Source organism: Caretta caretta, chromosome 14, assembly GCF_965140235.1.
Source record: "Caretta caretta isolate rCarCar2 chromosome 14, rCarCar1.hap1, whole genome shotgun sequence".
In the NCBI taxonomy this organism is placed as follows: Eukaryota; Metazoa; Chordata; order Testudines; family Cheloniidae; genus Caretta; species Caretta caretta.
The window spans coordinates 38,867,188-38,894,965 of NC_134219.1; the positions used below are offsets into that span (position 1 = coordinate 38,867,188).

Here is a 27,778-nt window from a genome sequence, read left to right on the forward strand (position 1 = left end):
TAACAAGAGTAATCACTTAAGGTGAGCTATTACCAGCAGAAGAGCCCGGGGTGGTGGTGGCCAGGAGGGACTTTTTGTAGTGATAATCATGGTGGGCCATTTCCAGCAATTGAGAAGAACGGCTGAAGAACAGTGGGGGGTGGGGGGAGGAATAAACATGTGGAAATAGTTTTACTTTGTGTAAAAAGAAAAGGAGTACTTGTAGAACCTTAGAGACTAACCAATTTATTTGAGCATAAGATTTCGTGACCTATAGCTCACTTCATCGGATGCATGAAAACTTATGCTCATATAAATTGGTTAGTCTCTAAGGTGCCACAAGTCCTCCTTTTCTTTTTGCGAATACAGACTAACACGGCTGTTACTCTGAAACCTGTCGTTACTTTGTGTAATGACCCATCCACTCCCAGTCTTTATTCAAGCCTAAGTTAATTGTATCCAGTTTGCAAATTAATTCCAATTCAGCAGTCTCTCGTTGGAGTCTGCTTTTGAAGTTTTTTTGTTGAAGAATTGCCACTTTTAGGTCTGTAATCGAGTGACCAAAGAGATTGAAGTGTCCTCTGACTGGTATTTGAGTGTTGACGTCTGATTTGTGTCCATTTATTCTTTTACGTAGAGACTGTCCAGTTTGTCCAGTGTACATGGCAGAGGGGCATTGCTGGCACATGATGGCATATATCACATTGGTGGATGTGCAGGTGAACGAGCCTCTGCTAGTGTGGCTGATGTGCTTAGGCCCTATGGTGCTGTCCCCTGAATGGATATGTGGGCAGAGTTGGCAACGGGCTTTGTTGCAAGGATAGGTCCCTGGGTTAGTCTGAAACCTGCAGAGAGAGAAAGGGGCACTTTCCTGCCCAGCCCCCTGGGTGGGGGAAGGGCTCTGTTTAACCCAGGCTCATGTTGCAGCCCAGCCAGGGCTGTCCCAGGCACGGAACCGCCCCTTTCCTGTAACAGACACTGAACACGTGAACATTTCAAATCGCTGCTGAGGCTGCAGTTTGCAAGGGGCGGGTTGGCTGCAGGTGGGGTGCAGGGAGCCCGGGCCATGGCCATGGCCACAGAGGGCTCTGCGGTGGAGACCCTGCAAAGAGAGCTGGCTTGCTCCATCTGTCTGGAGTACTTTCAGGACCCGGTGTCGATACAATGCGGGCACAATTTCTGCCGAGCCTGCATCAGCCAGTGCTGGGAGGGATCGGGTAGAAACTTCTCCTGCCCCCAGTGCAGAAAAACTGCCCGGAAAAGAAACTTCAGGCCCAACAGGGAGCTGGCGAGAGTTATCGAAATAGCCAAAGGGCTGAGTTTCCAGGCAGCCACAGGCTCGGGAAGGTGTGAGAAACATCAGGAGGCTCTGAAACTCTTCTGTGAAGAGGATCAAACCCCCATCTGCGTGGTTTGCAGAGAGGCCCAGGCTCACAGAGCTCACCCGGTGGTTCCCATCGAGGAGGCTGGCTTGGATTACAAGGTAAGGAAGCTCTGTCTAGGGCTAGAGAGTTTGTGCCTCGTTTTATTTGTTTGAATAGCACTGTTATTTCAGGGGATAAAAAGCAAGAGTCACATAGTCCTTCAGACACAGGACTTTGAGACTAAACCCTCCCAAGGCAAAGAAAATCTCACACACCAAAATACTTCAACCCACTCAAACCTTTTCTCTTGGTTCAGGAACAAATCCAGACCCGCCTGCAGACCCTGAAGGAAGAGAGGGCAAAGCTTCTGGGATTTAAAGAGACTGAAGAGGGGAGATGCCAGCAGCATCTGGTAGGTGCCTGTTGTTACGCAAGCAGGGACATGGATTTGGGGGGCTCTGTGTCTGGGGGAGTGTCACTCTGTGAACAGGGGAGGTAATTGTTGGTGGAGCTTGGCTGCCTGTGTGTAAGATGGTAACTTCTGAACACTGCTTCTGATCCATGCTAAAATTTCAGGGGATGCTCTAGGCCAGACCCCTATAGATTTGGAGGACAACTGGGACATTCAAAGAGGGGGCAAAATGGAAGCCACCCTCATCTGTGGATGGCCCTTGTTAACACATTGCAGTATAACAATAACTCTGCTCATCTTCCCAATAGAGGGTAACTGTGTTCACACCCTGAATTACAAAAGGAACAATTGCTGTCCCTGGTGGGGGGGAGCCATGGGGCGGGTACTTAGCCTGCAGGGGAAGCCAGAGGAAGGGGAGAGAGACAAAAGACCCCTCTGGCATGGGTGTGGGGTGGGGGATCGGGTCCCTGGCATGATGGGGTGAATTGGAGACCCTGTTCTGTGTGGGGAAAGGGCCCCTGGTGTGGTGGGATGAATTGGGGATTCAGCTGGGTGGAAAAAGGAGCCCTGGCATGGTGAATTGGGGACCCTTCTCTGTGAGGGGAGTGGAAGGCCCCTGGCATGGTGGCCAGAATGGGGGACCCTGCTGTGTGTGGGGGGGGGAATAGGGCCTCTGGCTTGGTGAGAATGGGGACTGTACTGTGGGAGGAAGAGAAAATGGGGGTCATAGAATATCAGGGTTAGAAGGGACCTCAGGAAGTCATCTAGTCCAACCCCCTACTCAAAGCAGGGCCAATCCCCAATTTTTGCCCCAGATCCCAAAATGGCCCCCTCAAAGATTGAACTCACAACCCTGGGTTTAGGAGGCTAATGCTCAAACCACTGAGCTATCCTTCCCCCCAAAACTTCCACTAACTTGTGAAAAACTTACTCGCTTCGCCCAACATGGGGCTCGAACCCACAACCCTGAGATTAAGAGTCTCAAACAAGACTCTGTTTGTCCTTTCGCGTGTGAGGCGAACGTGATAACCACTAAATACAGAAACCACTTAAAATATAAAAGAGGGCTCGTCTAGGATTTGAACCCGGGACCTCTCGCAAGAATCATACCCCAAGACCAACAAGACATATAATCACATCACCTGTGTCTTTGCATGTCTCTCTCTGTGGGCTGGATTGTGGCAGTGACTCCCTGCGCTGGGGCTGGGGCAGGCCCAGGAGAGGGGCCATGAGCACTGGCCAGTGCATGCATAGGGCCTTGGCCCTGCTTCCTTCTTCCCTTGTCACTAGGGCCACCAGCCTGGAGCTGTCCTGGCAGGTCTGCAAATGTGGCCTGTCCCACACATAAGAGAGGGGCCCATTTTTCTCCTCCATCACATGCCCCTTATGCACCCTGATGGGACCTGTCTCAGTCGGGGGTCCGTGTGTCCCCATTTGCACATGGCTGGCTCTGTGTTTGAGTGTTGGAAGATCAGAGTTTTCCTCAGAACTTCCAAATTCTTTTGTCCCCCTCCCCGCCCTCTCACTAAGCCTCTGCCAAGGTCACTGTGAGTCCTGCCCTTCCTGCCACTGGAAAGGACTCAGATGTGCAGACCCCCTTTTATCCCAGGACAGAAGGATCGGGTCAGATATGAGGCTGCACCAGTCAGAGTCACCAGGGTAAAGTGCAAGGCTCTAGGAACCCTGGGGAGAGTAGCAGGCAGAACATTTCTGTTTCTCAGTATCTCAAGTGCTGCATGTTTCGATGTATTGATGTCGAAAGTCTCCACCCTGCTCCCAGTGTTGCCCGACTGTCCTCACGTCCCCGCAATAAGACCCTGGGCTTGCCTTTTTGAGCCCAGACAAACGTTTTCCTTGTAGGTTTCAGAGTAACAGCCATGTTAGTCTGTATTCGCAAAAAGAAAAGGAGTACTTGTGGCACCTTAGAGACTAACCAATTTATTTGAGCATGAGCTTTCGTGAGCTACAGCTCACTTCATCAGATGCATACCGTGGAAACTGCAGCAGACTTTATATACACACAGAGAATATGAAACAATACCTCCTCCCACCCCACTGTCCTGCTCATGCTCAAATAAATTGGTTAGTCTCTAAGGTGCCACAAGTATCCTTTTCATTTTCCTTGTAAAACCTCTTCCAAGAAAACATCTCTGTAAAATCTGAAATTCGCTCCACAACTAGGAAACTAAACAAAACCTCCACTTGAGCAATTTAACTGGGCAAAATGGGAAGAAAGTAAAGATCTAGCAGCACCAAATTAAAAAACAAATAATTTCAATACAATCTGGGTTTAGTTTGGTTTTTTAATTATTACTCTTATCCACGCTGGGTCCCTGAACTTCCCTTTCACCTGTTTGTTACAGAAACAGACACAAGCTGAGAGGCAGAAGATTGTGTCTCTATTTCAACAACTGCACCAGACGCTGGAGGAAAAAGAGCGACTCCTGCTGGTCCGGCTAAAAGAGCTGGACAAGATGGTTGTGAGGATACAGAATGAAAATGTCACCAAACTCTCTGAGGAGATTTCCTTTCTCAGTGAGCAGATCAGTGAGATGGAGCAGAAGTGTCAGCAGGCAGCGAATGAATTCCCACAGGTGAGAACTCTGATCTCTGCAGCGAAATGGAGATAGGGTTTTCCATTGCTTTGTATCAATCTTGATTGTAGTCCATTTTCGTGCTGTGATTTGTCAGGGTGGCAGGAGAGGCGGATAATTATGGATCTTTTAAATCAAAATAAATAAACTCTATGAAGTTGGTGATCAGACCTCTTTTGGTCCAATGTCTGGGCACCTCACAAATATTAATGAAGATCTACTCACTAGGGTCTATAGACGTTCTATCATCCCCATTTCATGGATGAGGAACTGAGGCCAGAGAGACTAAGCGATTTCCCTAAAGACATGGTCCCAAAGTCTCTGACAATGACAAGAACTGACTCTGGGTCTCTTGAACCCCATTCCTGTGCCTTCATCATAAGGCCAGCCTTTTTCTCCAGCTCTGTGTGGGCCAAGAAGGGGTCTTGGGTCAATGCTTCAAGGCAGTTGTGCTAACCCAGTGTTTCTCAAACTGGGGTCTGCGGACTCCCAGTTCGCCGGCCCCACTGATCAACTCCTGCTCCTTTCCTCAACTCCTCCCCCTCCCTCCCAGGGAGGGGAAGGAGTGGGGATGTGGCGTGCTCAGGGGAGGGGGCGGAAAGAAGCAGGGAAGAGGAGGGGTGGGGTGGGCCTTGGGGGAAGGGGTGGAGTAGGGCGGGGCCTGGGACTGAGCAGGGGTGGAGAGTCTTGGGGGTCCACAAAAATTTTTAAATCAAAATGCGGGTCCTTGGGTTGCTGAAGTTTGAGAACCCGTCAAGAGGTCTGCACTGGGATTGATGGTCCAGAGCATATTTATTCATTATTAGTTTACATTCACTGCTTTGTGCTTCAAAGGGACAGTGACAAGAAGGGGTAGAATGAATGAAGGTGCAGTAAATATACCTGAGGTTACATTGTTCATTTTCACTTTCTGATTAAAAAAACTAGAGCAACATAAGATTAACCAGGCAGACATGACATGGACTTAAAGATGGCTGACTGACAGGTTTCAGAGTAATTGTAGACAGGGAATCATCACTGAACACGTGTGTTTCTAGTGGGGTCCCTCAAGGATCGGTTCTGGCCCTATGCTATTTAACATACGCTAATGATGGGACAGTAGATGGGGAGGGCTCTGAGCTACTACTTCAAATTCTTTCCCAGGTGTCTGGCTGGTGGGCCTCGCCCACATGCTCAGGGTCTAACTGATCGACAGATTTGGGGTCAGAAAGGAATTTTCCCCTGGGTCAGACTAGCAGTGACCCGGGGGTGGGGTTCGCCTTCCTCTGCAAAGGGTCACTTGCAGGTTTAAACTAGTGTCAGTGGTAGATTCTCTGTAACGTGGAGTCTTTAAACCATGATTTGAGGATGTCAGTACCTCAGCCGGAGGTTAGGGGTCTATTACAGGAGTGGGTGGATGAGGGTCTGTGGCCTGCAACGTGCAGGAGGTCAGACAAGATGATCACGATGGTCCCTTCTGACCTAGGAATCTATGAAAAAGTGTAACCAGGTACAGAGATTTATGTAGTGTTAGTTTTCATTATTAGCACTGTGGGACTGAACTTCTCTCTCTTTCTCCCTCTCTTCCTCTCTTCCCCTCTCCCCTCCAGGATGTCAGAAGCACCTTGAGCAGGTATGTGTTGCCTTCTCACTCCTCACTCGGGCTTCACTGTGCTGAGAAGGGTTCCAGACAAATGCCTGGGGGAGGATTAAAATTCAGACCCCAATCTTCCTCGGCTGAACAAAATCCTGGGCATAGTGCTCTTCATTTAAGGCCCCATGATTAATCATCCTAAAGGCTGGGTTATTCACCTGAAAATAACTCCTTTCCCCTCCCTGGAGCTGGTCTTTCTCCACATCACAACTGAAGCATGTTAACTGGACCTGTGGGGGAAATTGGTGCCTTGACTGACACTGTTCTGAGGCTGGGATCCACAGAGCAATTCAGTCACCTGGCCTCTCAATCCAGCAGTCTTCACTATCCGAAATTCATACTGACAGGTGATGTGATACATTATATGTTATAGAACAATGAATTAGAACATAAGAATGGCCATACTGGGTCAGACCAAAGGTTCATCTAGCCCAGTATCTGTCTTCCGACAGTGGCCAATGCCAGGTGCTTCAGAGGGAATGAACAGAACAGGTGATCATCAAGTGATCCATTCCCAGCTTCTGGCAAACAGAGGCTAGGGACACCATCCCTGCCCATCCTGGCTACTAGCCATTGATGGACCGTTCTATACATTTATCTAGTTCTTTTTTGAACCCTGTTATAGTCTTGGCCTTCACAACATCCTCTGGCAAAGAGTTCCACAGGTTGACTGCAGTCTGTCTCTCTAGGTGCAAGAAGGGGAAGTCCCAGCACCCAGTGGAGATTCCTCTTGAGCTGGAGGAGTTCCTCAATGAATTCTCTCAGGGGAACAGTGTCAGGAAGACGCTGAAGGAATCCAAAGGTACTGAGGCAGGAAATGGAGCTGTAACTCTGAATGCAAGAGGGGGCGGCTCTGCCTGATCAGCTGATACGGTAAAACCAAACACCCAAAGAGGTCAGGCAGCTGGTACAATATCTGAATCAAGTGAAGATTCTGGGGAATTATCCTTTTGACTTAGCAGGAATGATATGAAGGTGATTCCTTGGTCAAGAACCTGCTTATGCTAATTATTGAGGGATGCAAAGTCTTTTGGAGGACTTAAACTCTATCGTTGTTGCCAAGGGCCCATGTTGTGTTCTGGATTCTGTTTAATTTCAATCTGGCTTTCGTAGAAATTTTCTCTAGGTGCAATTCACCCCAAACAGAGTGACCAACCTAAGGGTTTTTCCTCTCCCTCTGAGTACCTCTGCATCTTTCCTGTAATTAACCCACAGTTCTCCCCCTCTCTCTTTTCCCTGGACTCAGAGGTCTCTGTGCCCTCTTCTTAGGGGTGAGAGGGCAATCTCCTCAGGCATAGGTGCCGACAGGGCTGGAGCACCCACAAGGAAAAAAATAGTGGATACTCAGCATACACCAGCAGCCTCCCCACCCCCCATCAGCTCCTCCCGCTTCCCCCAGTGCCTCCCACCCACTGCGATCGGATCACATGCCGGAAGCGCTGGGCGGGAGGAGCCAGGGCAGGGGCACTTGCGGGAGGGGGTGGAATGGAGTGGGAGGGGGTGGGGCCTTGGGGGAAGGAGAGGAGTGGGGACAGGGCCTGGGGCGGAGCAGGGGTCGAGCACCCCCTGGCAAATGATAAAGTTGGCACCTGTGTCCCTCGGTGCTGCCTCTCTAAGGCCCGGGAATAGATTGCTCTAGGAACAGGTTCATATTGTCCATATTGCGGAATACATGTGTGTGGTGGCAGAAGATCTGTTTGCATTGTCTGTGGGGGGGATGGGGGGAGGGTTTAAGAAATAGTTATGAATGAAGAGAAATAGCAGCTCCCCCGTTAAAAATAAGGCAGAGGTAGTTGGAGTGACTCTTGCGGAGCCCTGTAAGCAGAGGGCGCTGCTGGGTTCGGAGCCGGGCATGTCGCCAGGGATCGGCCGGAGGTGGTGGGGGTTGTCCCTTCTCCCCATGGCTGGGTGGGGAGGGGTCTCTCCAGCTGGTGCCTCTGACTCCTCCCGCTGTCAGATTCTTGTCAGTGTGCTGCCCCCTTCTCCTTCCTTGCTGAGGGGGGTGGGAGGGGATTTCCCAAACTGCAACTAAAGCTGATTCCTCCATCTGGGCATCCTCCCCTGCTCCGTCCCTGATGATGGGAGTGGGGGAGAAGGCAGAGGGGCAGCCAGAACAGCACCCTTCTAGACTGTGGCAGGAGGGGGCTGCAGTGAAATCCCAGCTCAATCCCAGCACAGAGGCAGCTGCCTGGGACTCAGGACAGCGAGGCAGGAACTCAGGGAGGGTCCCAGCGAGGATGGGGCTGCTGGGAAGTGTGAGAAATGGTCCCAGCGTCCCCCAAGACTGAGCTCTGCCTCTAACGCTCCGACTCTCTCTCCCCCCAGTGAATGTGACTCTGGATCCAGGCACAGCTCATCCCGAACTCACAGTGTCTGAGGATCGGAGAAGCGTGAGGTGGGGAGACAAGCCGTGGCAAGTGCCTGACAATCCCAAGAGATTTTACGCTCAGCCCTGTGTGCTGGGCTGTGAGGGATTCACCTCGGGGAGACACTACTGGGAGGTGGAAGTGGGGGATGGGGGATGCTGGGCCGTGGGGGTAGCCAGAGAGTCTGTGAGGAGGAAGGAAGAGATCAGCCATAGCCCTGAGGAGGGGATCTGGATTTTGTGCCACTGCGTGGGTGAATACTGGGCTCAGACCTCCCCTCTGACCACCCTCTATCTGAGCTGGGACCCCAGGAGGATCGGGGTTTTGCTGGACTATGAAGTAGGGCGGGTGTCTTTTTTCGACGCGGACAACGAGAAACCCATCTTCACTTTCCCCCCAGCCTCCTTCGGCAGGGAGAGAGTCCGCCCTTGGTTCCGTCTCTGTGGGGAGGACATGCTGCTCCGACTGTGTCCCTGAGGTGCAGAGCGGGACAGCCCTCCTCCTCTGCCAGCCCCCATCTTGAGGCATTTGGAGGCTGAAGTGTATTTCAGGCTTGCCAAAGCAACCTCGAGACAGGAGCGATCTGACTAGATGCGAGAATGACTTTGACCTGCCTGTCGGTCCCCGTTCTCTATGATCCCAGAAGGCTGTACGTTTCTGCCGAGAAGGGGCGTGTGGGGGGAGTTGAAGTACGATTTAGTGTATCACAAAAGGAGCTCTTCTCTGTTGTACTGGGCAAAAACGACGGAAATAAACACAGATCTCTTTTATAAACTGGGGTGGTGCTTTCTTTTCCTGCCATGCCTACTGGATTCAACGCAGGTTACGTGAGGAAAGATTATTCATAGTATTAATAGTACAGTAAAAGCTGTGTTATCCGGTGCTTTATGAACTGGAAAGCTCTATGAGCCGGCATTTCTGGTATCTCCCAATAGAAATCTTCAATCTAGTAACCGGGACTAGTTTACTGCCCAGGAGGTTATGCAACTGCACATTCTGCACTTTGCTTTTATGCAAAAGAGGCAGAAGACAAGGCAGCAAGGGGATATCAGGGATTTAGTCAAAAAAAAGCAGCTTCCAGGGTGTGTTGTAAGGTCGGTATAGATCCAGCCCAATCTGCTACACCTTCCACATCTACTGTACAATAATTGGTGTTGATAATGCTGACCGTGAGGCACTGCAAGATCCTGAAGTGCCTTCTGAATCAAAGAAAGATTAAATTATGTTAAGTAAAGCTTTAGTGTTCAGGGTATTTTTAGTGATCTGGGTGTACGCCACGCTCTGCCCATAGTGAAATGCAGTGTCATAAGATAACCAACTGTATAGAAAAAGCTTTCCCTGTATATACCTAAGTGCTTGAAGAAACCAACCACTCTGCCGTGCAGTACTACGACTGGACTGGGGAGTACCCGTCTACTATTTTATACCGAATTCATTTTATTGTATTCTTATTCTTTGAAAATTGGTATTTCATTGGAGAGTATAACACTAAGTTAATTGGAATTTTTGACTAACTGGTACCTCCATTCCCCCAACATGCTGGATAACAAAGCTTTCACTGTATAAATCTTTATTTATATTATCATAGCAGCGAAGGACCTCAGTCACAGCTTGTGCTAGACAGCATGCAAACAGAACACAAAGACAGTGCCTGCCCTCAATCCCTGTGTAGCTAGGTCGAGACTCGCTGGTGCGGCGCCTCCTGCTGGTCCTCTGGGAATTAGCTCTTTTCCAGCATATGGAGCACCCTCTGCAGACCAGTGTCTCGCCTGCTGCTGGCCCCATGTCCCTCCCAGACCCCAGTGCCCCTTACCCTTGGGTTTCTACCCCCAGCGGTATCCCACAATCTGACTCTCCCCTCCCAGGGGAACCCCCAATCCACTAAACCCACCTTGCCTCAGTGGCTACTGCCAGTCATCATCTCGCCCCCACTCATTGGGGCAGGCTGCAATCTGTAATGGCCAGTCATCGCTGGCAAGGGGATAGGACCTGCTGCCTTTGCCTATCCCCAGGCTACCTCTCTGCAGCCCCAGTACCTTTTGTAGGCCTTCACTAAGGCCTGCAGCCTGGGGGTTCACCAGGCTAGAGCTCCCCAGCTCCCTTTGCCCTTCCCCAGCACTGCTCTGCTTCAGGTACCTCAGCCTAGCCTTTCACAGTCACAGCCTTCTCCAGAACTGCTTTTAACCCTTGTTTTCCAGGAATGGGGCAGTTGCCCCACTACACCCTGCTTTCCCCTGATGTCTGCTGAAGCCAGATTTTCAGGCCTGGGTGCATCAAGTGCCCAGACACTATGGTGACAGGGGGCCACCCACGTACCTAGGTAGAGAGGGGCTGGGAAACTCCTGTGTGTGCAGCTATAACATCACAGCTGTTAGAGGGGATCAAAAGTTGGAACTTCAAACCCCTAATCACCCACCCCTTCCCCTTGCATTAAAGCAGTAAAGCTTTATCCCCAACAATAGGGGGAAGTAATAGGTATTAGAATTATTTCTATCCTTTCTTTCTTTCCCACGAAACAAGGCCCATCAACTTAAACAGCACAGCTTGAGAGGAATATATGAAGCTCAGTTCCCCTTTCACGTTAATATAAATCAGGAACACAGCAGAACCTGCAAGTTACAAACCCTCAGGAATGGAGGTTCATTACTCTGAAATGTTCGTAACTGAACAAAACGTTATGGTGGTTCTTTCAAAAGTTTACAACTGAACATTGACTTAATGCAGCTTTGAAACTACTATGCAAAAGAAAAATGCTGCTTTCCCTTTATTTTTTTAGTAATTAACATTTAACACAGTACTGTGCTGTATTTGTATTATACTGTGTCTGCTGCTGCCTGCTTGCGTACTTCCGGTTCCAACTGAGTTGTGTGTGATTATCTGATCAGTTCGTAACTCTGGTGTTCATAACTGTGAGGTTCTACGGTAACTCACTGGTGTCATGGGGGATCAGTCTCTGCTCTCAGTTTTACCCATATTCATTTAGCAGAGCTGGAAACTAATCCACATATGGCCATATTCTCGGTTGGTGCAAGTCAGCAGAGCACCAAGGAAGACATCCCCACTTTGGGAAAGCGTTTTACACATTCACCAAGTTAAATAAAAGTTAACAATGCTGTTCAGTAAGAGGAATTTCTTTCCCACTAAACATGATGATATGTGATGCTAGCTTTTAATGGAGGGTGGAAACCCTCAAAATATAGAAACATTATATAGAAGGAAAAGTTCTAAAACTGTTGGATCTGGAAATGTTGAAATGTTTTGTTTCACTGGATATGAAATGATTTATTTTGCAATGTTGACATGTCAAAATATCAGTCCAAAGCCCAATGTTTTGTTTAACTTTTTTTTTTTTTACACGAAATCAGAATGTTTCAGCAAAACTGACCTGTTGCCACAAAATATTTTGGCGTTGAAACCACGTATATTAGCTGGACAAACGTTCAGACAAAATATTTCAACCGGCTCCTATGTGATAACAACAAAAAAAATTTAAATGAGAATAATTATGCCAAAGGGAAGAGAAAGAAGCCCTTACAGGCAAGAAAGGAAGACTCACAAAAGAGGCCATGATGTCCACTAGCAATCCACAAGCATCCAGGAGCCCCAAACACTTTTGAAGCCCTGCCTGCCTTAGCTGTGTCTCTTTGACCTCTTCATCACACACCCAAACCTTCAAGGGGAAGGGCACAGGGAAATAAAGTTCATACACTAACCAAATAGTTACAGTGACACAGAATTACCCTAACATATGCATTCTCGTTTATGAGTGCTCTCTGTTTTCCAGTGCTGGATAAATCACTGCGGGGGCCATTTTCATTCCCCCCTAGGGAAAGTCCCAGCAGCCGTGATGCTGCATCATGATATTCGCTGTGAGTCCTCAATCCCTGTCTACACAGTGTTTGCGCTGCTTTAACTATATTGGTTTGAAACTGGTATTAAAGCAGTTAAAGTTAAAGCAGAACACCTCCCCTTAGTATGGATATACCAGTATAAAGATGCCTATACTAGCATAGTTTAGAGCTTGTCTACACTACCGGCCGGATCGACGGGCAGCAATCGATCCAGCAGGGGTCAATTTATCATGTCTAGTATAGACTCAATAAATCGACAGCCAGTCTCTCTAGCGTGAACTCCGGACTCCACATAGCTGAAATTGTGTGACTTAGATCAAACACACACACACACCCGCCCTGTAGTGTACACCAGCCCTTGTAAATTTAGGGGAATAAGCTACGTTGATATAAGCACCTTTATTTTGATATAACTAAGTGTTATACCAAGTTTACTAAAAGAGAATGACAAAGAAAAGAGAGACAAGGCGGGTGAGGTAATACCTTTTAATAGACCAAGTTCTGTTGGTGAGAGAGACAAGCTTTCAGGCTTACCAGGCGGGAGCCCAGCCGTGCAGAAGAGCTCTGTGTGGATCAAGAGCTTCTCTCTCTCACCAACAGAAGTTGGTCCAATCAAAGGTCTTATCTCACTCACCTCATCTCTCTGATATCCCCAACGTGGCTACAACATAAAGGAAACAGAGACAGATGCACAAAGAGAGAAAAAGTCAGATAGTGAAAAAGACAAACAAGGACAGAGAGAGAGAGAGAGAGATGGGCGGATTGGATGTATTTGTGGTCTACATTTAAATACAAGGAGACCAGCCCAGCAGCGCAGTTGCTCCACATCACAACCTTCATCTTCAGAGACTTCTTCAGCCTGCAGTGAGCCTACCATAAAAAACAGAAGCCTCCATCACAGCCCTAGCTGGGAATGTGACATTTCCTCAAGGCTCAGTGAAATCCAGAGATAGAGATCCTCTCCTTGGCATCAGGCTAGCTAAGTGATCAAAGGAACCATGCTTAAGGCTCTGTATGCCTTTTTTGAGCTGGGTATTCTGGTCTGTAGGTGGAGGTTGGGTTCACATCCTGCTCTTAACACATTTTGTCCAGGCACGTGGAGTGGGTGTTTAAAATGAATTAACTAATGGTGAATTCACTGCAGGCAAAGAATTCCTCCCTTTGTTATCCTGCAGGGCTCGCTTTCTTTCTTAAAGCCGGGGTGCCTTCCTGCCCCTCCACATTTTCCTCTCCAGCACATCACAATCAAGCAATCCTCATGCCTCCCATAAGTTCATTTCCCATACTGCCCTGCCATGCAAACTACACTTCCCATAACACTCTGCCAGGCATACTGCTTTCCCCATAATGCTCCACCCCAACACTGCATTTCTGATCAGGCCCAGAGACTACACCTCCCACAATGCCTTGCGACGTAAAACGCTGTTGCATGGCAAAGGAGACTACACTTCCCATAGTTCTCTGCAACACAGACTGCCCGTCAGAGTTTGCTCTGCAGTAAAGAGTGCGTGTTCTTTATGCCTTGCAGTGGAGACTACATTTCCCACAGTGCATCTGTGATGGAAACACAAAAGGCAACTGAGATGCAGGTTCTGCTACCCCGGTGCATCAGAGAAGCATCTCTGGTTGGCTGGGGCTGCTCCCCAATTACCCCTTGGTGCTTGGGCACAGGGCCTTCTCCAGTATGAATCCAGGTAAGTGCTGGGAAGGGGATTGATGGTAGGTGCAATGAGTAGACAGCTCAGGGAAGGCAGCCAAGGAACCTTGATGTAGGTCAATACAGCAGCTGAGCATTTTGAAGCCTGACCCCTAAGAAGCTGCTTAGAGAGCAAGATGCCCTGTTTGGTGCTGGACCGCAGGACCCCTGTATTTGCCAGCTGAAATCATTCAAAAACCAGTCAGCCCCCCAAAATCACGAGACTGCTTTCAAATAATGAGGCTTTAAATAATAAACACAGAATTATTATTATTATTAATTTTGTTATTTATTATTAATAATTATTATTTTATTACAGTTTATTATTTGCCTTCTGGGTTCTGAGACTCCAGAACCAAGTTTTCAAGCTTTTCTCTTTAACCTTGGGGGCTAGAAATGTATTTTTTTAAAAGAAAAAAATTAAAGCTGAGATTCTTCCATAATCATCTGACTCTGGGTGCTGGGGCTTTGAGGAAAACACTAAACATCATGAGACTGGCGATAAAAAACAGATGTTGGCGTCACTGGAACAGTCGCCCAGCTTCTTAGCTGAGCCAAGATTTTGCAAAGTGACTTAATGATTTTCAGTGTCCATCTTAACGGGGCCGGATTTTTAAAAAGTGCTGAGAACTTATCCTCCGAAAAATCAGGGCTTCTTTATGGTGTGTTGGGTTAAACATCCAGAATTCAGCAGCTGCTTTGGAAAATCTTGGCCCTGTAGCTCCTTTGACGTTAGTGGAGCAGGATCTGGTTCCACAGACTCCTAGTCCAAACCCAGAACTGGGAAAGGGAGGGAGCGGAAGAGCCCAGAAATTAGACCTTCCCCCACAGCTCACGCTCCTCAGCTGGCATTGTGAGAGCTGCTTTCCTGTTTCAACTTTAGCTATCAGTTTTCTACAGCCTCCCATCACCGTAGTGTCTGATCATCTTCCACTTAAAATTCCACGCAGGAGCAAAGTCTCTAGTGGACTCCGTAGACTCTCTGGCACCTTCTCAGGGGCAGAACTATGCTTGGGGATAGGAGTGAAACTCATTTTAGAACATAAGAATATAAGAAGGGCCATACTGGGACAGACCAAAGCTCCATCCAACTCAGTATCCTGCCTTCTGACAGTGGCCAATGCCAGGTGCTTCAGAGGGAATGAACAGAACAGGTAATCATCAAGTGATCCATCCCTATCACCCATTCCCAGCTTCTGGCAAACAGAGGCTAGGGATACCATCCCTGCTCATCCTGACTAATAGCCATTTGATGGACCTATCCCCCATGAATTTACCTACTTCTTTTTTTAACCCTATTATAATCTTGGCCATCACAACATCCTCTGGCAAGGAGTTCCACAAGTTGACTGTGTGTTGTGTGAAGAAATACTTCCTTTTATTTGAAACCACTTTATAGCATACTGAGGACCACACCACTAAAGCTGGCTAGAGAACAGAATTTTGGTTCTGTGAAATTTTGAGTGTTCAGGAAACGTTTTGGCCAAAATTGGGACAAAAAACCAAAACCGTGCAAATTGTGGAACTGAAGTCCTGCAATATTTTGCTTCAGAAACATTGAAATGTTTCTGCAGGGAGAATGGTGTTTCTTAAATATGCTCCTCTGCTCCGGGGCAGGCTGCCTTCGAACAAGGACCCGAGAAACCTGCCTGATTTTGGTTGAAAGTTTCGATAGAATCGGGACATTGCCGCAGAACATTTCAATTCTGTCAAAATATTTCCCCTTGAGAAAACAGTTCCAGTGGAAAATTTTCTGCCAGCTCTAGCCAGTGACCCAGTACTTTGGGTATAATGATGATGAACCCCTAAATGTTCCTTACATTTTGCATCTCTATGGTAGGACTAGTTTGCTGGCATTGTTCTTAGAGGTGACCCAATAGCAAGTGTGAAAAATCGGGACAGGGTGGTGGGGGGGGTAGTAAGCGCCTATGTAAGACACAGTCCTGAATATCGGGACTGTCCCTATAAAATCAGGACAGGTGGTCACCCTAATCGTTTTCCTTTTCCTGGAACCTTACTGCTATTGATTTACTTAGTAATAGCGAGGATAATTAATCATTGGAGCAATTTGCCAAGGATCGCAGTGGATTCTCTGTCTCTGGCAATTTTTAAATCAAGTTTGGATGCTTTTCTAAAAGATACGCTCTAGTGCAAACAGAAATTATTCTGGGGAAGTTCCCTGGCCTGGGTTCTCTGGCCAGGAGGTCAGAATAGATGATCACAATGGTTTCTTAAAGCCTTAGACTCTGCATTATTTGTATTACATAGGATCTAAAGGCAGCAGCTGAGATCTGGGCGCACTACAAACACACAGTGAGACTCAGTCCCTGCCCCAAAGACCTTACAGTCTAAATAGACATGGTAGGAAGGAGGGGAAAGGACTATTATTCCCATTTCACATATGGGAACTGAGGCTGGCATTTTCAAAGGTTACCTAAGGGAGTTATTCCTGAAATTCAATGAAAGTTGGATGTCTGTTTCACATAGGCGCCTTTAAACATCCAAGCCTAAGTGAATTGTCCAAGGTCATACAGGGAGTCTGTATCAGAGCTGGGGAATGAAACCAGGTATCCTGCGGCCCTGCCCCTTTCCTTAACCTCAAGACCATCAGCCTTCCTCACACTGTGACCTTGTGTTGTCATTTACGCCCTTGTAAAGTGTTTGAAATAAGCAACCCTTTCCAAAAAGATTTCAAGGTCAGAAGGATCATTCTGATCCTCTAGCCCAGTGGTTCTCAACCTTTCCGGGCTCAGGAGCCATTTGTTAATGTTTGTGGCCTGTTGCGACCCAGTAAATAGTCTGGCGGTGGAGGCCCTGAGGTGGGTTCAGTTGGATCCTGCCCCCTGGGAAGGTTCGGTCCTGCCCAGTGCTCGCCCCACAGTGGCGGCTCCTGCAGCTCCCATGCTTTGGGGCTGGCTAGGCTTGGGTCTCTGCTCCGGGCACTGTGACCTCTGGGATAGCAGCACTGCTCAGATTTGGCCTCGGCCCCTGACTGGACCCAATCTGTGTGAGTGGAGCTGTGCCCTGGCTCATGGGGTTGCAGGGCCACTCACTCAGGTTTGGCCTACCCAGGCTCCCATTGCCATGATGGCTGGGCCAAACTTGAGTGGTGCTGGGAGGTTGCAGTGCCTGGAGCGGGGAGGGGAGCCCAGCCGCCCCATGGGACAGGAGCCGCAGGAGCTGCCATGCGACCCTTTGAAACATTCTGGAACCTAGGCACCAACTTCTAGTTTTCCCCGGGGGTGCTCCACCCCCACTTTGCTCTGAGGCCCTTTCCCCAAAGGCCCCGCCCTCACCCCGCCTCTTCTGCCCCGCTCTGCCCCCCTCCCGAGGCCCCGCCCCCACTCCACCCCTTCCTCCCAAGCCGCACCCTCGCTCCACCTCTTCCGCTCTGCCCCACTCCCCCGAGGCCCCGCCCTTGCTCTCCCTCTTCCTGCCCCCCGCTGCTCCCCTCCCAAGTCCCCCGCCTGCCCACTGCTGGCTGCTCGCCACCCTCCCGCAAGCCTCCAAACAGCTGTTTTGTGGCTGCGCCTGCACCCACTTTTTTTTGCTGCAGGTGCTCCAGCCCCGGAGCACCCACAAAGTCGGCGCCTACGTTCTGGAGACCCAATTTTGGGTCCCGACCCACGGGTGGAGAAATGCAGATCTAGTCCGACCGCCCAAATAGCACAGGCCGCTTAATTCCGCTCCATGATTCCTGTCGGGAGTCCAATAACTTGAGGTTGTGCCGAGATCCAAGTGTTCCTAGGGTTTTGGCCTCTGCTTCTCCACCTTATCGAGTTTCCCCAATCCCTGGTGCTGAGGTTTCCTTTCTTCCCAGCCCAGAGAACAACTCACCTTCAGATTCTCTCTTTTTATCCCAGCAGCTGATGGGCTCGAGCATGAGAATGAAGAGACGAATCCCTGGCAGGGAGGTCCGGAGCGTGCAGAACCATGCGGGGCATTCTCGGGAAGATCCAAAGGGATTGCTTCTCAGCGGGGGAAAGCTGTGGAGAGTCGGCGCAGGTCAGGGAGGCAGCACCCAGCGAAGCAAGAGGATAAACCCGCCTGCCATCAGAGAGCTCTCAAGGGACCCCAAGACAGCAACACGGTCACCGCCGAGAAACCCTATAAATGTAGCGTGTGCGGCAGAAGCTTCTCTCAGAGCTCCAACCTCCTGACTCACCAGAGGCTGCACACGGGTGAGAGACCCTATAAATGCACCAGCTGTGGGAAAAGCTTCAACACCAGTTCGGCCCTCATTGTGCACCGCCGGACCCACACCGGGGAGAAATCCTACCGCTGCCCTGACTGCGGGCGCAGCTTCAGTGAGGGCTCGGTGCTGATCAAGCACTGGCGGACCCACACGGGTGAGAAGCCCTACAAGTGCGCCCACTGCGGGAAAGGCTTCAGCCAGAGCTCCAACCTGCACGCCCACCAGCGGGTCCACACCGGGGAGCGGCCCTACCACTGCACCGACTGCGGGAAACACTTCAGCACCAGCTCCAACCTCAGCGCCCACCAGCGGGTCCACACCGGGGAGCGGCCCTACAAATGCCCTGAGTGCGGGCGGAGCTTCAGCCAGCAGTCCAACCTGATCTCCCACCAGAGGACCCACCTGGAGGAGAAATCCCACCTGTGCCCCGACTGCGGAGAAGGCTTCGGCACCAGCGCCCAGCTCCTGACCCATCGGAGGAGCCACGCAGGCGACAGGCCTTATAAATGTCCTGACTGCGAGAAAAGCTTCCCCAGCCGCTCCGCCCTCATCACCCATCAGAGGACCCACACGGGAGAAAAACCCTACAAATGTCCCGATTGCCAGCGGGGCTTCACCCGGCGCTCGGACCTCAATAAGCACCGCCGGGTCCACACGGGGGAGAGACCCTTTAGGTGTGCCAGCTGTGGGAAAAGCTTCAGCCAGAGCTCCCACCTCATTACCCATAAGAGACTCCATGAGGATGCAAAGCCCTATAAAGGCAGCATGAGCACCACGCCGACGGTCCTCCAGGAAGAGGATCCCGGTAAAGATACTCAGAGCAGGGGAAGCGTCGGCCAGAGCTCGGCAGAGACCAGCGATGGGGAAGCCCACCTGGTGGGGAAGCCCCATCAATGCCCTGACTGCGGGGAAAGGTTTGATGCCAGCTCTGAGCTCAATGTGCATCGGCGAATGCACCGAGAGGAGAAATCTCGTCCGCGTGCTAACGCTGTGGAAAGGTTGAGTGGCTCCAATCACAATGCACGAGAAGGAGCTGACCAAGAGGAGGAAGCTGATCTGGGGAAAAGATTGAAGGCGAGCCCAGCACCCCCCAGTACACATCCCAAAACCCCACTGGAGGAGGCGTTCTCTCCATGTGTTAACACTGAGCAAAGTCCCCAACCCACCAGCTCCAATGTCAGTGCACGTCAGAGAGCCCACACAGAGGGGGAATCCTTCCCATGCGCTGGTATGGAGCAGAGCCCAGTGCCGGCTGCCCGCCAGGCAGAGCCAAGGGGCCGCAAGGCACGTTCTGATCTGAGCTTGGCCCCTTCGCGCTGTCCAGCGGTGAAGCCCTTCAGGTGCTCCGAATGCGGGAAGAGCTTCAGTCAGAGCTCCAACCTGATCAAACACCAGCGGACCCACACGGGGGAGCGGCCCTACACCTGCGCCGTCTGCAAGCGGAATTTCAACACCAGCTCGACGCTGATCGTGCACCGCCGGACCCACACCGGGGAAAAATCCTACCAGTGCCCTGACTGCGGGCGCAGCTTCCGGGACAGCTCAGTGCTGATCAAACACCAGAGGATCCACACGGGAGAGAAACCTTACAAATGCTCCCACTGCGGGAAAGGCTTTGCCCAGAGCTCCAACCTTCATGCCCACCAGAGGACCCACACTGGGGAGCGGCCCTACCACTGCCCTGACTGTGGGCGGGGCTTCAGCCAGCGCTCCAACCTCATCACCCACCAGAGGACCCACACGGAGGAGAAATCCTACCTCTGCCCTGACTGCGGGGTTGGCTTCGGTTCCCGCCCGGCCCTGGTGACCCATCAGAGGGCCCACGCGGAGGGCAGGCCCCACCAATGCTCCGACTGCCAGAGGAGCTTCGCCCGGCGCTCGGACCTCGTTAAGCACTGGCGGACCCACACGGGAGAGAGACCCTACCTGTGCCCCCAGTGCGGGAGAAGCTTCAGCCAGAGCTCCCACCTGGTGGTCCATCAGCGATCGCACCTGCCAGAGAAGCCTTACAAATGCACCGACTGTGGGAAAAGCTTCAGCACCAGTTCTCACCTCCTTGCCCACCAAGGGACCCACACGGCATAGCCACCTGGCACTGGTGCGGTCCTAGAAGTGTCAGGCTGGACAGGGCCTCGAGAGGGCATCCAGTCCAGTCCCACCAGCGGAGGCAGGACCAAATACACCTAGCCCATCCCTCACAGGTGTTTGTCCAACCTGGTCTTAAAAACCTCCAATGGTGAGGGTCCCACAACCTCCATAGGTCGTCTGTTCCAGAGCCAAACTCCCCTTAAGTGTTAGAAAGTTTTTCCACACATCTGGGCTAAATCTTCCTTGCTCCAGATCAAGCCGATTACTTCCACTGTGACTAATAATACTGTTGCCTTCCTATACATCACTTTTCACCTGTAGAGCTCAAAGCACTTCCCAATTCCTAATCTCTATATCCTCACAGCACCCCGAGAGGTAGGGAAGCATTAGTCCCCCATCTGTAAAACGAGGGATAATGAGACGCAGAGAGGCTAAGTGGCTAACTCGAAGTCAGACAGGAAACCCGCAGCCCAGCAGGGAGATGAAACTGACTCACCCATGTCCTCAGCCAGAGCCTTTACCATTGGACCATCCTTGCCCTCAGGTAGCTGAATTCATAGGCACCGACTTTCTAATGTGCCGGGGGGTACTCGCCCCTGCTCCGCCCCAGGCCCCACCCCAACTCCACCCTTTCCCCCAAGGCCCGACCTCCAACCCGCCTCTTCCGGCCCCCTCCCCTGAGCGTACCACGCCATCCTCCCCCTCCCCCCAGTGCACCCTGCCCTCGCTCCTCCCTTCCCCCGCCAGTGCTGGCATGCAATTAAGCTGTTGCATGCCAGCGAACAGCTGATCCACCGTGGGCTGGAGGCGCTGGGAGGGAGAGGGAGGTGCTGATCGGCAGGGCCCACTGGCAGCCAAGAGAAGCTGTGGGGAGGCAGAGGCATGGATGGGTGGGTGCTCAGCACCCACCATTTTTTTCCTGTGGGTGCTCCAGCCCTAGAGCACCCACGGAGTTGGCACCTATGGCTCAAATAGGGGAGGAAGTCGGCGCTGGGGGATACCTGGGCTCAGGATACTCCCTGTGTGACCTTGAGCAAGGTACTTAGGGACCATCCACACTGCCGTTGTAAGTCCCAGCTTGAGTAGATGTACACACCCTCGCTTTGATCAAGCTAGCGTGCTCAAAGTAACAGCGATGCGGCCGCAGCATGGAGGACAGTCCCATCCGAGACCCACGCTATGTACTCAGGTGGCTAGCCCGTCCTGCCCCCCACCCCGTGGCAGCTACACTAGGAGTGGCGGAAGCTTCCTAAAAGTGGGGGGCCCACTGGCACCTGAACCGGTGGCCGCACCTGCCTGTGCCACCCCTTCTCCCCAAGGCCCTGCCCTTGTGCCGCCCCTTCCCCTGAGATTCTGCCCCCACCTCGCCTCTTCCCTCCATGACCCCACCCCCTGCTCACTCCTCTCCGCCCTCTCCCCCTTGTCGTTTGCCCTTACAGCCAGTAAAAAGTGATGGGCCATGGCCCCCTGGTTCCCCCCCGTTCTGCTGCCCCGGAGCTAGCCCACTGTTTTTAGCATGCTAGCGCCATCAAAGGGAGCACATATACCTCTACCCATGCTGGAAATTGCAGGTCCAGCTTTAATGGAAACGCACCCTTAAGGCTAGATTTTTCAAAGTGCCTAAAGATTGAAATCAATGGGAGTTTAGTCCCTGTGCAGGTATGGTGCCTATGAATCCTAGAATATCAGGGTTGGAAGGGACCTCAGAAGGTTATCTAGTCCAACCCCCTGCTCAAAGCAGGACCAATCCCCAGCTAAATCATCCCAGCCAGAGCTTTGTCAAGCCAACTTTTCCACATCCTTCTTGTAGTGTGGGACCCAAAACTGGACACAGTACTCCAGAGTGCAGGACTCTGTACTTGTCCTTGTTGAACCTCATCAGATTTCTTTTGGCCCAATCCTCTAATTTGTCTAGGGCCCTCTGTATCCTATCCCTACCTTCCAGCGTATCTACCTCTCCTCCCAGTTTAGTGTCATCTGCAAACTTGCTGAGGGTGCAATCCACACCATCCTCCAGATTATTAATGAAGATATTGAACAAAACCAGCCCGAGGACCGACCCTTGGGGAACTCCACTTGATACCAGCTGCCAACTAGACATGGAGCCATTGGTCACTACCCATTGAGCCCGAGGATCTAGCCAACTTTCTATCCACCTTATAGTCCATTCATCCAGCCCATACTTCTTTAACTTGCTGGCAAGAATACTGTGGGACACCGTGTCAAAAGCTTTGCTAAAGTCAAGGAACAACACATCCACTGCTTTCCCCTCATCCACAGAGCCAGTTATCTTGTCATAGAAAGCAATGTGATTAGTCAGGCATGACTTGTCCTTGGTGAATCCATGCTGACTGTTCCTGATCACTTTCCTCTCCTCTAAGTGCTTCAGAATTCATTCCTTGAGGACCTGCTCCATGGTTTTTCCAGGGACTGAGGTGAGGCTGACTGGCCTGTAGTTCCCAGGATCCTCCTTCTTGCCTTTTGTAAAGATGGGCACTACATTAGCCTTTTTCCAGTCTTCCGGGACTTCCCCCGATGGCCATGAGTTTTCAAAGATAATGGCCAATCGCTCTGCAATCACATCCGCCAACTCCTTTAGCACCCTCGGATGCAGCGGGTCCGGTTCGATGGACTTGTGCTCGTCCAGCTTTTCTAAATAGTCCCGAACCACCTCTTTCTCCACAGAGGGCTGGTCACCTCCTCCCCATGCTGTGCTGCCCAGTGCAGTAGTCTGGGAGCTGACCTTGTTCGTGAAGACAGAGGCAAAAAAAGCATTGAGTACATTAGCTTTTTCCACATCCTCTGTCACGAGGTTGCCTCCCTCGTTCAGTAAGGGGCCCACATTTTCCTTGACTTTCTTCTTGTTGCCAACTTACCTGAAGAAACCCTTCTTGTTACTCTTAACATCTCTTGCTAGCTGCAACTCCAGGTGTTATTTGGCCTTCCTGATTTCACTGCTGCATCCCCGAGCAATATTTTTATACTCTTCCCTGGTCATGTGTCCAAACTTCCACTTCTTGTAAGCTTCTTTTTTGTGTTTAAGATCAGCAAGGATTTCACTGTTAAGCCAAGCTGGTCACCTGCCATATTTACTATTCTTTCTACACATCGAGATGGTTTGTTCCTGCAACCTCAATAAGGATTCTTTAAAATTCAGCCAGCTCTCCTGGACTCCTTTCCCCCTCATGTTATTCTCCCAGGGGATCCTCCCCATCAGTTCCCTGAGGGAGTCAAAGTCTGCTTTTCTGAAGTCCAGGGTCCGTATTCTGCTGCTCTCCTTTCTTCCTTGTGTCAGGATCCTGAACTCGACCATCTCATGGTCACTGCCTCCCAGGTTCCCATCCACTTTTGCTTCCCCCTACTAATTCTTCCCGGTTTGTGAGCAGCAGGCCAAGAAGAGCTTTGCCCTAGTTGGTTCCTCCAGCATTTGCACCAGGAAATTGTCCCCTACACTTTCCAAAAACTTCCTGGATTGTTTGTGCACCGTTGTATTGCTCTCCCAGCAGATATCAGGGTGATTGAAGTCTCCCATGAGAACCAGGGCCTGCGATCTAGTAACTTCCATTACTAGAACATCCTGTTGAATGCCTCCCTGCATCTTTAGGTACCGAAACACCTTTGAAAATCTAGCCTCTTGTGCCTCAGTTCTCAATCTATACAATGGGGATAGGAGCACCCATCTTACATAGTGCATTAAATATTGCGAGGTCTTTGAATACTAGGTAAAGGGAGGCCTGATAAGTACCCTTAGAATACATTATTGTGCCATGAATGTAGAGACCTTTGTCATGCTTGAAATTGTGTTGACAGCTAGTCACTGATTGGCATTTTCTGAGCAGAAAATATTTTGTTAAGGGTGGGACCCGGGGTGCTTGGGGCAGCCCTCACTGAAAATGCCAAGATCAGTTCAGGCTGCAAAACGAGAGCAGATAACCACCAGTTCTGGGAGAAACACTCAAGTTAGACTCCCCAACCAGTCACAAACTGTGCTTCTGATCCCCCACATTGGTTCTCGAGAAACTAAAAAAGAAATCACATAGTCCCATTTATTGCATTCCAGTTCTCTGGCTTCCAATCAGCACCTAGGTCCAGTACAGTGAGAAGTTATTTAAAAACTCTCCTCACATATACAAAATGTTCTTCTCACCCCAAAGGGTCAGCCACATTGCCAGGTCAGTACTAGTTTGGATCTTACCCAAAATACCATGCTGCAAGCCAATCCTTTAGTGTCTAAAACTAAAGGTTTATTATAAGGAAAAAGAAAGAACAAGAAGAGAGTTGTTAAATGATAAAGCAATCAGATACATACAGAGATTTCAAAGTCCATATATCAGGGTCTTAGCAGTAATGGTGAGTTTGCTGGCTTGAAAGTCCCTCTGGAACACATCCACAGCTTGGATGGATCATTCAGTCCTTTGTTCAGTTTGTAGAAAAGTTACTCCAGAGGTAAGAAGCAGGAATGAAGACAAAATGGAGATGATGCAGCTTCCTTTTATATTCTTTTGCCACGTGGCTTGTACTTCCTGTGTCCTAGACACAAGCTTCACAGCACATGGCATGGAAAAGCCATGGAGTTCTCTTCCATAGGCATGCCCCTACATGTCTTGCTGACTCATACAGTGTAACCCTTGGATTCTTTCAGTGGGTTCATTGTACAGTTGATGACCCTTGATGGCCATCAAACAGGCTAGGCAGTGCTGATGGCAGTCAGTCTGGGGGTGTCACCCAGAAACACAGCACAAGTTGGAAATACAGCTATACCCTACACATCTATAACTCACACTACAAAGGTGATACAAACATATAAAGAAGATGATCATACTTGGCAAATTCTAACATTTTCACAGATACCTCACACGGCATATCCGGTCAGATTCCTTGCAATTTTATAATATTGGCATCAACACTATCATATAAAGTGCCCCCCCATATTCCATACAGCATCACAAATGGAAAATCTCGTTTCATCAAAACCAGAAAAATAGCGTTCCTCTGGGAAACTGGACATTTCCCACTGGGAAATCCCCAACCGGGGGAAAGCTAGTGGGAATCTACTTTCCAACTTGATTTCCAGCTGGAAAAAGTTGGGAAACAGTCAGAAAATGTGAGAAAATAGGATTCTCTTACTCTCCCCTTCTTTTTCTAATAGTCCCATGGGAAAGTGGAATTTTCCACTGGGAAAACTTCCCAAAGGACATATGCCCCTGAAAATTCCTCTGAGAACTCAATACAGGGGTAGCTGTGTGAATTCTATGGCCTATATAAAGCAGGAGATCAGACTAGATGATCAAATGGTCCCTTCTAGCCTTAAAATCTAGGAAACAAATTCCCATTTTCCAAACAGGTCTCGTAACTTCACCGCTAGCTAGGCCTGGCTAATGGATGTGGCCCTTTAGCCCAAGCGGGAGGTGCTTATGCTTTTGGATAGAGGTCAGGGGGTTCAGTCCTCACAGATGCTCAAATTCCCTACAGAGCTTTAAAAATTCCAATCTCTGTGTCCGCATGTACCATTGCTGCTCAGAAACCGAACTTGAGACTTCTGGAGCTAAAAGCAAGAATTGGTATGGCCTGATCTAAAGGAGAAAAGGGGGCTGCATTTGATAGTAAAGTTTTATTTATAAAAGTTTTAATAAACGATGAATAGCTGTTAGAAGCATGTTACAGACATGATTAGTATGTGCTATAGGTGCATCGATTGAAGGTTATAAGCATGTCCGTAGGAGTCAATATCAATGGTTATAAGCAATCTGTTGACCTGTCTAAATGGGGGGGGTCGCATACTTCTTTGCTTCTGTAGGCTGAGTTTATTGCACATACCAGAGACCTCTTGCCTCCCTCCAGTTCACTCTCCTTTCCCCTCTATTTCAGCGACTCCCTGTAACTTTCCTCCCTTCCCCGGTTAGTCTTTGTTCTGTCCTGGAGATGAGTCATTTGGGGTAGCAACATGTTAAACTCCACTGGGAGAAGGAGCAGGGATGTTGTTATGCTGGAAGGTGTCGGGGGTGCCATCAACCTGTTGTTTGGTCTATAGACATTTGCAGAGGTGGTTGAAGCTGTGGCTAGGTGAATCAGATGGAAGGGGCTCCCCGTGTCCCCTATTTTTCCCTTGTTTTCTGATTTTGTTCCCCCAAAATCAATAGGATTGTGACCACTGACATCTAGAACATTCCCATGTATGTTGGAATTGATCAGCTGCGGTGTTCAGACGTTACCACATTATGAAAGATAAACGGAGAAATGTAGTTGAGTGTCAGGCTTTTGAACACCCAGCCAACGATTGAGTGACCATTTCTTGAAATGCTCTGTTAATCCTGTATTAATCTGTAATAAATGTCACCATGATAAAAAGTGTAACCAGGCAATCTCCATTTCCGCCAAGGCTACAGTGAACTCAAAACATCTATATCCCATCTAGCCAATAGAGGGGGACAGAGAGCCACTTTTTGTGAGCGAGGGGTACAATTGCATGAGAGCCAGTCTCAATTTCAAGGAATATTTCTTACTGTAACCCTTCTGCCAGGTGGAGTCAGCAGCAGCCACGACTGGGTTCTATACCTAGGGGTTCCTTTCCATCAATCCAACACAGAATCGGCTCGAGCCCCCACCCAGTAACCTGGGGCAATTACACACCACCCCTGGGCATTTCCAAGAAGCAGCACTTCCCCTCTTGCAAGCACAGAGTCTGAGCGTAGAAAAGAAACTTTTCATAAAAGGAGGGAAGTCACCCGGCATTAATTAGAGAAAACACCGCAAGCAGGATTCATAAACATAAAACCGTAGGCAAAAGACATTGGGTAGTGTCCTTTTGCCTCAGGTTCTTAAATCCATCAACCAAAAGTTCCTTTAATGCGCCCCTCCCATCTCCTTCCACCACACCCCATTCATAGTTGTCCTTAATCAGTGAAGATCCAAAGTTCAGAGGTCATCTTCAGGAGCTCTGGGGGGTGGTCTGCCAACCTGGGGCGGGGGGAGCACCTTGCTTTGAAATCTGATCTTTTGTGTGTTTTTACCGTATACTATACAGATTTCATGGGAGAGACCAGCGTTTCTCAAAGCCTTCAGAGCTGGGTGGGCAGAGAGTGGCAGCTGCTGACCAAGGGCCCATCTCTGCGGGCAGCCATGCAGAAGTGAGGGTGGCTATACCACACCCACCCCACTACAATAACCATGTGACCCCCCCACAGCCCTTTTTTGGGTCAGGACCACCACAATTACAACACCATGACATTTCACGTTTAAATGGTTGAAATCGTGACGTTTACTATTTTTAAAATCCTATGGCCATGAAATTGATCAAAATGGATCATGAATTTGGTAGGGCCCTAGTTATCAATGATTTTAGCTCTGTTGGTGTGTAACGACTCCCCATTGAATATTACTCAGCTTTGTTATTACATAGTAGAGAAAGGAAAGGGCAAATGATGTCTCTTACCTGACCTTTTATTCCAGTGGGCTTTGGCTTAGCACCCATGTCCCCTGCGTAGTGAGTGCCATTTAGTTGAGGGTGAGGCCTTCAATCAGGGTATGCCAAGCACAGTTCTGCTGCCCTTGATTCACACAACAGGAAGAACAACCCTTTCGTGCCCCTGCCCCCAGTAAG

The 27,778-nt window shown here is 49.8% G+C and overlaps 2 protein-coding genes across 3 annotated transcripts; both read left to right on the forward strand.

Moving 5' to 3' along the window:
* Positions 1-973: 973 nt before the first annotated feature.
* On the forward strand, positions 974-9,122 carry LOC125621586 (E3 ubiquitin-protein ligase TRIM39). Its single transcript, XM_048818648.2, has 6 exons — positions 974-1,462; positions 1,660-1,755; positions 4,119-4,349; positions 5,939-5,961; positions 6,672-6,784; positions 8,308-9,122. Exons 1-6 carry the CDS (start codon positions 1,046-1,048, stop codon positions 8,823-8,825), a joined length of 1,398 nt encoding a protein of 465 aa, XP_048674605.1. The 5' UTR covers positions 974-1,045; the 3' UTR covers positions 8,826-9,122.
* Positions 9,123-13,752: 4,630 nt separating this feature from the next.
* On the forward strand, positions 13,753-26,532 carry LOC125621540 (uncharacterized). Of its 2 annotated transcripts, none has more exons than XM_048818437.2 (2): positions 13,753-13,893; positions 17,759-26,532. In XM_048818437.2, exons 1-2 carry the CDS (start codon positions 13,884-13,886, stop codon positions 20,173-20,175), a joined length of 2,427 nt encoding a protein of 808 aa, XP_048674394.1. In that variant the 5' UTR covers positions 13,753-13,883; the 3' UTR covers positions 20,176-26,532. The 2 variants fall into 2 exon arrangements, with proteins under 2 accessions (XP_048674394.1, XP_048674395.1); XM_048818438.2 differs by having other exon boundaries at positions 17,762-26,532.
* The last annotated feature ends 1,246 nt before the right edge of the window (positions 26,533-27,778 follow it).